Below are 15,067 nucleotides of genomic sequence, written 5' to 3' on the forward strand. Positions count from 1 at the left end.
AGCTTAATCTTCCGTTAGTATGATCATTTCCTATTCAGTAGAGAAAGGCTAACAGAAGATTAAACAGAATTGAACAAAGAAAATTTGCAGCTCAGGAACAGGCCCTTCTGCCCTCCAAGCCTGAGCTGATCCAAATCCACTGTCTAAACCCAATCACTGTCTATCACCCAATTCCTAAGGACCTGTATCCCTCTGCTCCCCACCTACTTGTGTATCTATCCAGACTCGCCTTAAATGAATCTACCGTGCCTGCTTCTACTACCTCTGCTGGCAACATGTTCCAGGCACCTACAACCCTCTGTGTAAAGTACGTTCCGTGTGTATCCCCCTTAAACTTTTCTCCTCTGACCTTGAATATGTGACCTCTCATTTATTGAATCCCTCACCCTGGGGAAAAAAGCTTATCTCTATCCACCTTGTCTATACCCTTCATGATTTTGTAGACCTCAATCAGGTCCCCCCAATCCCCTTTTTCTAATGAAAACAATGCTAACCTACTCAACCTCTCTTCATAGCTAGCACCTTCCATACCAGGCAACATCCTCATAAACCTTCTCTGCACCCTCTCCAAAGCGTCCACATCCTTTTGGCAATGTGACGACCAGAACTGTACACAATATTCTAAATGCAGCTGAACCAATGTCTTGTACAATTTTAACATGACCTGCCGGCCCTGATACTCAATACTCCTTCCAATGAAGGTAAGCATACCATATGCCTCCTTGACCACTCTATTCACCTGTGCAGGCACCTTCAAGGTACAATGGACCTGCACTCCCAGATCTCTCTGCTCAGCAACTTTTCCCAAGGCTCTTCCATTTACAGTATAGTTCGCTGTAGAATTAGACTTTCCAAAATGCATCACCTTGCATTTGCCTGGATTGAAAGCCATCTGCCACTTCTCCGCTCAACTCTCCAGTCTATCTATATTGTCCTGAATTCTTTGGCAGTCCCTTATGCTTTCTGCTATTCCACCAATCTTCGTGTCATCTGTAAACTTACTGATCAGGCCACCAGATCATTTATATATATTACAAACAACAGTGGCTCCAGCAGTGATTCGTGTGGAACACCATTCATCTCCTTTCTCCATTTCAAGAAACTCCCTTCAACTACTACTCTGTCTCCTGTTGCTCAACCAGTTCTTTATTCACCTAGATAGAACACCCTGCACACCATGTGACTTCACTTTCTCCATTAGTTTACCATGGGGAACCTTAACAAACGCCTTAAAGCCCTTCTTCCTCCTATCAACTTGGTCACTTCCTCAAGGAACTCTGAGTTGGTAAGGTACGATCTGCCCCGCACAAAACCATGTTGCCTATCACTGATAAGCTCATCCTTTTCCAAATATAAATAGATCCTATCCCTCAGAACCTTGTCCAGCGACTTTCCCATCACTGATGTTAGGCCCGGTTACCTGGTCTGCAGTTACCTGGAATATCCCTACTACGCTTCTGGCATAGGGGGACAACACTAGCAACACTCCAGTCTTCTGGCACTTAGAACATAGAACATACAAAAATACAGCGCAGTACGGGCCCTTTGGCCCTCTATGTTGCGATCCAAGCCCACCTAACCTACACTAGCCCACTATCCTCCATATGCCTATCCAATGCCCGTTTAAATGCCCATAAAGAGGGAGAGTCCACCACTGCTACTGGCAGGGCATTCCATGAACTCATGACCCGCTGAGTAAAGAATCTACCCCTAACATCTGTCCTATACCTACCACCCCTTAATTTAAAGCTATGCCCCCTCGTAATAGCTGACTCTATATGTGGAAAAAGGTTCTCATGGTCAACCCTATCTAAACCCCTAATCATCTTGTACACCTCTATCAAGTCACCCCTAAACCTTCTTTTCTCCAATGAAAACAGCCCCAAGTGCCTCAGCCTTTCCTCATACGATCTTCCTACCATACCAGGCAACATCCTGGTAAACCTCCTCTGCACCCATTCCAGTGCCTCTACATCCTTCCTATAGTATGGCGACCAAAACTGCACACAATACTCCAGATTAGGCTGCACCAGAGTCTTATACAACTGCAACATGACCTCAGGACTTCAGAACTCAATTCCTCTACCAATAAAAGCCAGTACGCCATATGCCGCCTTCATAGCACTATTTGCTTGGGGGTGGTAACTTTCAGAGATTTGTGTACATGGACACCAAGATCCCTCTGCTCATCCACACTACCCAGTATCCGACCATTAGCCCAGTACCCCATCTGTTTTGTTACTCATACCAAAGTGAATCACCTCACACTTACCCACATTGAACTCCATTTGCCACCTTTCTGCCCAGCTCTGCAACTTATCTATATCCCACTGTAACCTGCCACATCCTTCCTCACTGTCAACAACTCCACCGACTTTTGTATCATCCACAAACTTGCTCACCCAACCTTCTAGCCCCTCCTCCAGGTCATTTATAAAAATGACAAACGGATCCTTGCGGAACACCGCTAGTAACTGCACTCCAAGATGAGCCTTTACCATCAACTACTACCCTCTGTCTTCTTCCAGCCAGCCAATTCCTAATCCAAACCTCCAACTCACCCACAATGCCATACCTCCATATTTTTTGCAGTAGTCTACCATGGGGAACCTTATCAAATGCCTTACTAAAATCCATATACACCACATCTATCGCTTTACCCTTGTCCACCTCCTTAGTCACCTTCTCAAAGAATTCAATAAGGTTTGTGAGGCACGTCCTGCCCTTCACAAAACCATGCTGACTATCCTTGATCACATTATTCCTATCCAGATGTTCATAAATCCTATCCCTTACAATTCTCTCTAAGACTTTGCGCACAACAGAAGTGAGGCTCATCGGCCTATAGTTACTAGGGTTATCCCTACTCCCCTTCTTGAACAAGGGAACCACATTTGCTATCCTCCAGTCTTTTGGCACTATTCCTGTAGACAATGAGGACATAAAAATCAAGGCCAATGGCTCTGCAATCTCCTCCCTTGCTTCCCAGAGAATCCTAGGATAAATGCCATCAGGCCCAGGGGACTTATCTATTTTCGCCCTTTCCAGAATTTCCAACACTTCTTCCCTACATACCTCAAAGCCGTCAATTCTAATTAATTGTGACTCAGTATTCACATCGGCAACAATGTCCTGTTCCTGAGTGAATACTGACGAAAAGTATTCATTCAGTGTCTCCCCAATCTCTTCAGCCTCCACGCGCAACTTCCCACTACTATCCTTGATTGGACCTATTCCTACCCTAGTCATTCTTTTATTCCTGACTGACATATAGAAAGTCTTTGGGTTTTCCCTAATCCTACCAACTAAAGACTTCACCTGTGTATAAAGATGCTACAAAGGTAACTGTCAGACCCCCAGCTATTTCCGCGCTCTCCTTCCACACCACCTGGGATAGATCCCATCCAGTCCTGGGGATTTGTCCACCCTAATATCCTTTAGCCTACTCAGCACGTCTTCCTCCTTATGTCAACGTGGTCCAGAGTAAACAAACTTCTATCTCTGATCTCAACATTGAACATATCCCTCTCCTTTGTGAACACTGATGCAAAGTAATCATTTGAGAATCTCGCCCATTCTCTCAGGTTCAAAACATGGCCATCCTTCCTTATCTTTTCGTGGACCAATCCCTTCTTCTAGTTACCCTCTTGCTGCTTTTTTAAGGAATAAAAGGCCTTTGTATTCTCCTTAATTCTGCTTGCTAATGTTATTTCATGATCTCCTTTTTTAGCTAGCTTGATTCCTTGTTTAAGATTGGTCCTACTCTCCCGACATTTCTTGAAGGCCTGTTCTGTTCTTAGCTGCCTAGACCTTATGTACACTTCCCTTTTCCTCTTGGCTAGTCGCACAATTTCTCCTGTCATCCATAGTTCACTGATCTTGCCTTTCCTATCGCTTGTTTTCAAAGGGACGTGCTTCTCCTGATCTTCAACCTACCTTTGAAAGCATCCCACATCTCGGGTATGGACTTTCCTTCAAATAGCTGGCCCCAATCCACATTTCCTCACTCCTGCTGAATTTTGATATAATTGGCCTTTGCACAGTTTAGTACTCTTCCCTTAGGACCACTCTCATCTTTGTCTAAGAATATTCTAAAACTTAAATTGTGGTTACTATTCCCAAAGAAATCCCCCACTGCAACTCCTACCACTTGGCCTGGTTCATTCCCCAACACCAGGTCCAATATGGCCCCTTACCTAATTGGACTATTAACATACTGTTCTAGAAAACTTTTCTGGATGCTCCTTACAAATTCTCCCCATCCAGACCTCTGACATTAAGTGTATCCCAGTCAATGTTGCTAAAATTAAAATCTCCCATCGCCACCACCCTGTTGCCTCTACATCTTTCCATAACCTGTTTACCTATTTATTCTTCTACCTCATGCTCAGTGTTGGGAGGCCTGTAGTACAGCCCTGACAATGTAACTGCACACTTCTTATTTCTCAGCTCTACCCATAATGCCTCACTGCTCAAGTCCTCCATATTGTCACCTTCAGCACAGCTGTGATGTCATCCCTGACCAGCAATGCAACTCCTTCCCCCTTCCTCTTTCTTCCCTCCCTGTTCTGTCTGAAGCATCTATATGCTATATAATATGCTTTAGTTGCCAATCAAGCCCTCCTTTCAACCAAGTCTCTGTGATCGCAATAATGTCGTGCTCCCAGGCACCAATTCAAGCCCCAAGTTTCATGTGCTTTACCCATTATAGTCCTTGCATGAAAGTATATGCTCTTCAGATTACCGGTTCCTTTGTGTTTATCTGCTCTCTGCCTACTCTTCCTCTTGGTAATGCTAACTTCATGATCCTTACAGTCTCTAGTTTCCACCTCACTGTCTACTAGTCGGCTTTTCTGGTTCCCAGCCCCCTGCCCCATTAGTTTAAGTCCTTACCTTCCCAACAACTTCCTGGTATCCAACGTTACCACTGCTCTATCACCCGCTGCTCCCAGACAAGAAGACGACCGTGGGCTTTGAAGGTAAGTATTTATACTAAGTCCTTACCTTCCTGACAGCCTCCTGGTCTCCAATATCACCTCTGCTCTGTCTCCCACTGCTACTGGACAGGGAAAATAAAATTGAGATCTATTCCTATCCCTGTTCTCAGTGGAGGTTAAAACATTAATTTTGGCTGTTGAATGTAGAAGGACCAAATCCTTTGCATTCTGAACTATTGAGTAGCTAGTAAAAGATTCTGTGATGAGAGAGGAATTAGTAAAAAGTTGTTTATGCTTACATTTGTTAATACATGGAAAATATTTGTGGCAGAAGCCATTACACCTACAAGACAAAATGAAGAAGCACAAGCAGAAAAATACAGTGGCCTACTCCAAACTGTACAGTATGACTTAGTTTTAGATTACACTCGCAAGGGATAAGTGCAGACAAGAAAAAATGCTTCCTTGCGTTCTAGACATTCAATCGTTCAATTCATTTTGAATCTCGTGCATATTCTTTTTAAGATTTTTAAAACATTTGGTGTGTGAATTGCCTTTTAAGCTTATACAATATTGCAGAAATGTTAATACAATTTATTTAAATTAATTCTGAGATTTGGATGACATAGCTGTGACAATACCATGGCTTTCAGAGATGTATTTTTTCCTTTTTTTTTAATGAAGTGAGGTTGAGACAGAGATGCTGGGTGGTTTGTTTCAAATCAATAAAGTTAAACAGTTTGTGAGGCCTCAGGTTTTTTTTTGAAAGGTTGGAATAATAGAAGCAGCATAAATGGGTGGGGTCAAACTCCCAGAGTATCAGGAATTTAGTTTGACTTTCAGTAGTTGCTGAAGTCTGGAAGCTGGATGTGGAAGCTGTAATTCTTTTCTCAGGTATAGCTAAAAGCTGGGGTGTTCTCTCTCTGCTGTTAGAATTGCATGTGAAACAATTTATTTTATTGAATTTGCCTCTGCCAAGAGTTTGTTTATGGGATGTTACTATTTTGGAACAACTAATCAGTGGGTATATAACGCATCGTATCTTAAATATTTCGATAGTGATAGTAAAGCTAATTTTTAAATTATTTTGAATGTATTTTAACTATAGTATAACAATAAAACGTGTTTTGCTTCAAGCCTGGCGGTCTGACCAATCGAATTGCACTTGGAGCACAACGCCTTACACTTGCCTTTCACACTAAGAAAAGTTGGGGTCTCGGCCACCACCTTTAAAATATTTTGAGGGGGTTTGGTCTGGTTCATGACAACGTAGCTTGTTGCATTATATTATGATGCTTTAGTGTTTGATTACCGAACAAGTTCAGATGGTCCAACCTTTCTCAGGAGCATCTGTATCTCAACAAGCTTCAGTAACATTTTATAAAATCATCATTAGTCCACACAGTATTGAAGTTACAAATTTAAACACTTCTGTAGGATTGTTGAAATGTTGTATCTATTTTGACATTGTGAGCAGTGTATGTTTGGAATGTATAATTTGATAATAATATTATCCAGATTCTGGTAAAGCTGCACTCATTGTAATTTAGCCTGAACTACTACCACATGGTGAAAGGGTTAACTTTGGCAGATGACATTCTTGCTTGTTGTGCGAAAATCTCTAATTACATTCTGATAATGCTCTATCCACTTTATTGTGCTGTATCTATTTTATTTTCAATTTTGCAACAATCGCTGAACTGCAGTTTTTAAAATTGCTATTAACTGATGCTACCTGTTATCCTCCTTTTTATGCTTTTGGCCTGCATTTAGGACTTCTTTCTCAGCAATCATTCCAAACAGGTAAGCATGTGCTTTGATAAAGCAAAAGGGATCTATTTGTATATAAATCAGAGTGCCAGGTTTATGGTGGTGAAAATATTCGTTGAAGTTAGTTGTTTGATTTTTGAGTATATGTCAATTTTAGTGAGTATTCTCAGCTGTATCTTTTGTAGCATAACTGACAAATAATTTAATGTAATATTTTCTAATCCACTGAAAACTGTGCAGAGGTATAAATTTATACTCCGAGCATGTAAACATTGTTACAATGGAACCTGATTATTGAATAATTTGGAAATAGAGTTATCACCAAGATAAATGGGGAAGTAGAATATTATGCTAATTAATTTTACCTTATTAAAGTTGTAAACAGGCTCTGACAATTCTGTACTTAATGGGTTGCAGCATGATTTATAATATTAAATTTTATACACTTTTGAAATAAAATCACCCTCATTGCTTAACTTCAGTACTCAAATTGCAAACGCACTTTGCTTTGCACCTAAAATTTAAGGACATGGTTTGTTAATGTTCCATATTTCAGTTTATGCAACAAGCTACTGGTCACTTTGTATTTTTATTTGCTAAAATGGGAACATAACATTTTAAGTGATGTATGATTTCCTACTACATTACCATCTGTCATGCATTGATTACAGAATGCCACTTTAGTTCTCAGGCCATATAGATTACCAATAATTGAGAGATTTCTAGAAAAAGCTTACGCATATTGCATGCATTCATAGATGTCGATTTTCCTGCATTTGCTATTTTATCTGTTTAGCGATTCTGTGTCTCTGCCTTCATTTTGTTGCTGAATGATGCAAGACACCTCCCTAAAGGTTGTCACTGACCTCATCCAGTGTCCACCCTTGGACACTATCAGGCAGTGGATATGAATCTAGAATTGTGATTTCTAACCGATATTTTCCTCCTCATCAGAGAACTAAAGCTAATTGTTCTAAACTAATAATCTACCAACTTGATAGTGATTATTCAAGGCCTTTGTGATCTTGTGTGTAGTTGATTTTCAAATTGGATTGTTTATCAACAGAATCATTTAAATAATGTCAAAAATTGCCTAAATTTGTAAGTTTTGTGCTGAATTTGTGTGTCCAGTCTAAACAGATAGTCAGCTGAAAATAATTTAGCGTTAAAAGCTGAACAGCATTATTCAAATGAGACCTGAAAATTGAACATGTGTTTTGCTTAGGAAGTTGGCAGTGCAAGCACACTAACATCCCCCGTAAGCATAAAGCTGGACAACTCCTAGTCTAACAGCTGTTTAAGAAGGACAGGATATCTATTAAGAAATGTTTTGTCATACTTTACAGAAGTTGGCTTCCGTTCCTATCCATGCTGAAAGCAACAGCTTAGTTGTTGCTCATCTACAATCCAAAACTTTATCAAGCCAAGGAAATGTATGACAATTTAAGTTATAAATACATCTATTTGGGTGGCACAGTGGTTAATGCTGTTGCCTCTCAGTGCCAGGGATCTGAGTTCAATTCTAGCCTTGGATGACAGTCTGTGTGGAATTTGCATGCTCTCACTGGGTCTGTGTGTGTTTCCTCCCTTGGTCCAAAGTTGTGCACGTGAGGTAGGTTGACCACAGCAAACTGTCCTTTACTGCCTAGGGATGTGTAGGTTTTGTGGGTTAGCCATTGTATACATGGGATTATGGGTCTGGGTGGGAGGTTTGATGCAGACTTAATGGGCTGAATGGCTTCTTTCCGCACTGTAGTGATACAGTGATTCTACTAGTGCCAAATTTAATTTGATACCTTAACGTTTTACCAGACTGGAGAGAACTTAACTTATAAAACAGATTGAATGCTTTCCAGATAATTTTTGTATTGTATATTTGTATTTACATCGTGTTATTCATTGACACATTTAATGCAAAGTCTTGGTCTAAAGTAGGTAATGAAGCCATTGAGCATGCGTTGATTAATGGGGTTGTCTTTATAATGTGATAACCAAATCCACACACAGAGCTGATAATACTTGGAAATGTTTTTAACTATGCATCTTTCAAAACCCTCAAAACTTTTATAGAGATGATCCAAATGCCTGGAAATAGTGTTATTTGATTTCTTAAATTGTTACAAACATGCTGTGACTGTAGCCCCATGAATAAAATTTGCCTACATGGTTAAGTCTTCTATGGTATATTCAAGTTAATTACTGTTGTAATATTTTCTTGGCCCACAGAAAGAGACAGATGCCAATGAAGACTCATTTAATTCCACCAAGAAAGTGAAAGAACTATCAGTCATTGATGGGCGAAGAGCCCAGAATTGCAACATTCTTCTATCCAGGTAATTGCTTTCTTTTTATAAGAAAACGTGACACTATTCATTTTAAATTCTTAAAATAATTATAAGGTGTTTTTGAGTGCTTGTTTATTCAAACATGAAAAAAACTGAAGCTATAAGCATATAATTGGCACAAGTACAGTCCAGAACTGTTGAGAAGGTCGGGCAACTTTTAGTACCAGTGTGACTGTTGGAAAAGGCAACTTGTTGAATTGGGATTTTGAATTGGCATATCAGTGTACCTGATTCTCTGCATTAATTCCAACATAAATTATTAATACTAACTGTACTTGCATTGCTGCCACTGCCCCAACTTTCAGATCTTTCCCACCCTTCCCTGATTTGCAGAACTTTACCAGCCTGCAAGCTCTAGTTTTTAATGAGATAATTCATTCCCTTGCTCTAGATTTAGTCTCTTTGGTCTTCTGCAACCTCTGCACCTGAAGTTCCTCTGTAAAAACAATGACTGCAGATGCTGGAAACCAGATTCTGGATTAGTGGTGCTGGAAGAGCACAGCAGTTCAGGCAGCATCCAAGTAGTTTCGAAATCGACGTTTTGGGCAAAAGCCCTTCATCAGGAATAAAGGCAGTGAGCCTGAAGCGTGGAGAGATAAGCTAGAGGAGGGTGGGGGTGGGGAGAAGGTAGCATAGAGTACAATGGGTGAGTGGGGGAGGGGATGAAGGTGATAGGTGGAAAAGAAGATAGGCAGGTAGGACAAGTCTGGACAAGTCATGGAGGCAGTTACTGAGCTGGAAGTTTCGAACTAGGGTGAGGTGGGGAAAGGGGAAATGAGGAAGCTGTTGAAGTCCACATTGATGCCTTGGGGTTGAAGTGTTCCGAGGCGGAAGATGAGGCGTTCTTCCTCCAGGCGTCTGGTGGTGAGGGAGTGGCGGTGAAGGAGGCCCAGGACCTCCATGTCCTCGGCAGAGTGGGAGGGGGAGTTGAAATGTTGGGCCATGGGACGGTGTGGTTGATTGGTGCGAGTGTCCCGGAGATGTTCCCTAAAGCGCTCTGCTAGGAGGCGCCCGGTCTCCCCAATGTAGAGGAGACCGCATCGGGAGCAATGGATACAATAAATGATATTATTGGATGTGCAAGTAAAACTTTGGATGTGGAAGGCTCCTTTAGGGCCTTGGATAGAGGTGAGGGAGGAGGTGTGGGCGCAGGTTTTACAGTTCCTGCGTGGCAGGGGAAAGTGCCAGGATTGGAGGGTGGGTTGTTTGGGGACGTGGACCTGACCAGGTAGTCATGGAGGGAACGGTCTTTGCCGAAGGCGGAAAAGGGTGGGGAGGGAAATATATCTCTGGTAGTGGGGTCTGTTTGGAGGTGGCGGAAATGTCGGCGGATGATTTGGTTTATGCGAAGGTTGGTAGGGTGGAAGGTGAGCACCAGGGGTGTTCTGTCCTTGTTACGGTTGGAGGGGTGGGGTCTGAGGGCGGAGGTGCGGGAAGCTCCTCTCTCCATTGTGTGTTTGCAACAGTCTTTAAGTCTGTAACCAAGTTAGAGATATTGTTGTGATTCCATTTCCTCTTCAAAGTTGACTCTATACTACTTGCAAATACAAATCTGTTGAAGCTTGGGCATTATTCTCAAAGAAATTGATTAGTACTGTGCGGATATAAACATTATAGAACAAAATTAAATGTAATTTAAGAGTACTTAATTAGCTGTAAAGCACTTTGGGATGTTCTGAGATTGTGAAATGCACAATATAAATCTAAGTTGTTTATTTTTCTTTATAGTTGGAACATTACATTTAATTATATTGCTGATTGTGCTAATGTAACCTATTGATGCCTACAGTCCATGAACAACTGTCACAACTTCTTTTAAGAATATGCAGGGCCATATTTTCTGAGTAATAGCAATCTTGTGCAGATTGCCATCTTACCCCTTACATTACAAAAGGTGGGAACTCTCCATTTCTGGTTTGATTTGATTTATTATTTCACCTGTACTGAGATACAGTGAAAAGTATTGTTTTGCATGTTAACCAAACAAATTAAATCTTGCATAAGTACATGAGGGTGATAGAAGAGAATGGTAGAATATAGTGTTACAGCTACAGAGAAGCAGCAAAGAAAGACCAATTCTAATATGAGAGGGCCATTCATAAGTCTGCTGCCAACAGGGAAAAAGCTGTTCTTAAATCTTTTGTTGCATGTTTTCAAGCCTTTCTAACTTCTGCCTGATGAAAAAGGGTGGAAGAGTGCATAACTGGGGTGGGAGGGTTTTTGATCGAATTGACTGCTTTCCTGAGGCACTGGGAAGTATAGACAGAGTCAGTAGATGGAAGGCTGGTTTTTGTGATGGACTGGAATGCATTCACAACTACTTTTTTGGTAATTTCTTGTGATCTTAGGCAGAGCAGTTGCCATATTATGCTGTGATGCATCTGGGTAGGATGTGTTCTATGGTGCATGTATAAAAATTGGTAAGAGTCATTGTAGACATGTTGAATTTCTTTCACCTTGTGAGGAAGTAGAGGCATTGGTTTGCTTTCTTGATTGTAGCATAGATGTGGATGGACCAGGACAGATTGGTGATATTTACTCCTCAGAACGCAAAGCTCTCGACCATATCTACCTCAGCACCATTTGATACAGACAGGGGCACGTTCTCCACACTGCTTCCTAAAGACAATGACCAGCTCCTTCAATTTGCTGATATTGAGGGAGAGAGTGTTTCCTTTACACCAAGCCATTAAGCTGTCCATCTCTTTCCTGTACTCTGTCTTGTCGTTTGAGATCTGACCCACTATGGTGTTGTCGTCAGCAAATTTGTAGGCAGTAGCCATTAAGGCATGTTGCTTTATTTTTCTTTGGCACCACAATGGTCGTGGTTGTCTTGAAGTGTGGGAACCTCACGTTGTAAGATGAGATTAAAGACATCTGCAAATGCTCCCACCAGCTGGTCCATGCGGGATCTGACTGCATAACTGGGGACTCCATCTGGTTCAGTTGTTTGCCACAGGTTGACTCACAAGAAGGCTGATCTGACGCCTATGATGACTGTGGCTGTAGATGCCTGAGGCTGCCATAGTAGGTGACCTCATTTTGCTGACCTCTGTTCAAAATGAACAGAGTGCATTGTTGTCAGCAATCCATTTGACTTTACTTTGTGGCCTATTCTATCATGTAAGCTTCACTACAGTTGGCTTGAGTTTGTGTGATTAGTCTTGGACTCTAGTTTAGTCTGATATGGTCTCTTGGCTGTGTGAAAATCATACCTACATTTCCTGTATATTGCCAGGGTTATCTGATTTGGACGCCTCAGACCTGGACTTCAGTGGGGAGTGAATTTTCAAGTTCATCCGTGATTTCCGCTTGGGGAACACTCAGATTAACTTTTTTGGCAGGTGGTCATATACATGCTTAATAAAGAAGTCTGTGACAGTAGTGGCATACTCATTTACTTTGGCTGCTGAGTTCTTGAATATGAATTAGTCCACCAATTCCAAGCAGTCACAGAGCAGCACTGTACGACTTTGTATTCCAGATTCTCACGTTTCAGTTTCTGCTTGTAAGCTGGGAGAAAGAGTGCAGCGTTGTGATCTGACTTATTACAATATGGTGGAGAATTGAGCAGTAGGCATCTTTGGTTGGACAGCAATGGTTTCGGTTGTTTGGGACAGGAGACGTGTTGGTGGTATCTTAGTAGCACATTCTTTGGGTGACTTCAACTTGGCCAACCTCTAGCTGAAGTTCTGAGGTGTGATCCCCATCAGGACTCCTTCAGAAATATGGAGCTGTTCTTCCATTCTAACAGTTCTTTCATAGCCTAACATACCAGGATGTTGCCAGATTTGAGTTATAAAGAAAGGCTAGGACGTTTTTTGCTGGAACTTAGGTTGCAAAGCGACCTGATAGAAGTTTATAAAATAATGAGGCGTGGAGTTAATGGTTTCTTTTCCCTCAGTTGGGGGACTTCAAAACTAGGAGGCAATTTTTTATGGTGAGAGGAGAGGGATTTTAAAGGCATGAGAGGCAAGTTCTTTTGACAGAGGGTGGTTTGTGTATGTGGAATGAACTTCCTGAGGAAGTGGTGGATACAGGTACAATTACAACATTTAAAAGATGTTTGAATAGATACATGAATAGGAAAGATTTGGAGGGATATGGGCCAGCATGGACTGATTGGAACGAAGGGTCTATTTCCGTGTTGTATGGGGGGAGGCAAACCATGCCCCCATTTCATAGAAGTTGATTGCAATATTCTGAAATTCGAAGGACCATAATCTCTGGTAATGATTTTGACAGCTATTGTCTTATCAACTCCTGTCTATGCTGGTCAGGTCATTGTCATGTACTAATGTACTAAACTTTTTACTTATTTTGTCTATTGGCAACAGAAATCTGAAGATGCTAGCTGGTGTTTTATTAATTCTTGGGATGCAAGCAGCACTGGCAAGGATGCAACTTATTGCTCCTGAGTTGGTATTGAACTACTGCAGTACATGTGGTATAGGTACATCCACAATGTTGTGAGGAAGGGAGTGCCAGGATTTTTAAGTTAGTTCATGAGATATGGATGTCGCTGTCTTGACTAATATTTAATGCTGATCTCAAATTGCTTTGAACTGAGTGGCAAAGAGTCAGTAGCATTGCAGGTCTGAGTTGTATGTGGACCAGACAAGGGAAGGATGGCAGATTTTCTAAAGGACATAGGTGAACCAATGGGTTTTCTGACAATTGCTAATAATGTGGTTACATGTTCGCAGATTTTGTTTTATATTGAAGTCAAATTTCACCATCTACTATGGGGGATTTGAATCGTTTCTCTAGTACATCAGCCTGACGTTCTGGATCACTAGTCAACATTACCACTGCATGACTGCATCCCAGAAAAGCAATATGTCAGTCGATTTGGATTTAAACTGTTTTTTTCCTTGTTTTTAATAATGAATGTGTCATTTGGGTAAATGTATTTCAACAAAATCACTCTAGTAACACCCAGTTTAAACTTTAACTGGAATATACTAGTACAACACGGGCAATTTTCGACATTGTCAGGAAGATGCCAAAGTATGTCCTGTACATAAAATGTAGGACAGATCTAACCTGGCCATTTACTGCCCCATCAGTCTACTGTTGATCATCAGTTGAGCGATGGAATGTGTCATCAACAGTGCTATAAAGCAGCACCTGCTTAGCAATAACCTGCTCAGTGACACCCAGTTTGGGTTCTGCCAGGACCACTCAGCTCCTGACCTCATTACAGCCTTGGTTCAAACATGAACAAAAGAGCTGAATTTGCTAAGTGAGGCGAGAGTGATTGCCCTTGACATCAAGGCTGCATTGGAATGAGTGCTCGGACAAGGTGCTCGAGCAAAACTGCAATTAGTGGGTATCAGGGGGCAAACTCTCTGGTCGTTAAGAGTCATACCTGACACACAATGGAAGATGACTGTGGTTGTTGGAGGTCAGTCACCTCAGCTGCAGGACATCTGTGTAGGAATTCCTTGGGGTGGTGTTCTAGGCTTAACCATCTTCAGCTGCTTAATCTCACCTTCCCTCTATCAGGAGGTCAGAAGTGGGGGATGTTCACCGACGATTGCACCATGTTCAGCACTATTCACAATGACTCTGACACTGAAGCAGTCAATGTCCAAATGCAACAAGGTACAGACAATATACAGTCTTGGGATGACAAGTAACATTTGTGCCACACAAAAGCTAGACTATGACCATCACCAACAAGAGACAATCTAACTACTGCTGCCTTAACACTCAATGGCGTTACCATCACTGAATCCCTTACTATCAACATCCTGGGTGCTATTGATCAGAAACGCAACAGGTCTCTCTACATAAATTGCTACAGGAGCAGGTCAGAAGCTAGGAATATTGTGGCAAGTAACTCACCACCTGACTCCTCAAAACCTATCCATCTACAAGGCACAAATCAGGAATGTGGTGGAATCCTCCCCACTTGCCTGGGTGAGTGCAGCCCCAACACCACTCAAGAAGCTTGACATCATCCAGGACAAAAAATGGTTTGCATTACATCCACAAGCATCCAGTCCCTCC

The 15,067-nt window shown here is 41.7% G+C and overlaps 1 protein-coding gene across 6 annotated transcripts in view; it reads left to right on the top strand.

The window, feature by feature from the left end:
* Positions 1 to 15,067, top strand: part of daam1a (dishevelled associated activator of morphogenesis 1a) — a 185,301-nt gene that overhangs the window by 143,280 nt on the left and 26,954 nt on the right. For 5 of the 6 annotated variants that reach the window (XM_072568840.1, XM_072568842.1, XM_072568844.1 and 2 more), the window contains 2 exons: positions 6,711 to 6,740; positions 8,934 to 9,040. In XM_072568840.1, coding sequence (XP_072424941.1) covers positions 6,711 to 6,740; positions 8,934 to 9,040 — 137 coding nt within the window. The remainder of the gene's footprint in view (positions 1 to 6,710; positions 6,741 to 8,933; positions 9,041 to 15,067) is intronic. The other variant, XM_072568846.1, reaches the window with a different exon arrangement.

Source organism: Chiloscyllium punctatum, chromosome 4, assembly GCF_047496795.1.
Source record: "Chiloscyllium punctatum isolate Juve2018m chromosome 4, sChiPun1.3, whole genome shotgun sequence".
NCBI classification, from domain to species: Eukaryota; Metazoa; Chordata; class Chondrichthyes; order Orectolobiformes; family Hemiscylliidae; genus Chiloscyllium; species Chiloscyllium punctatum.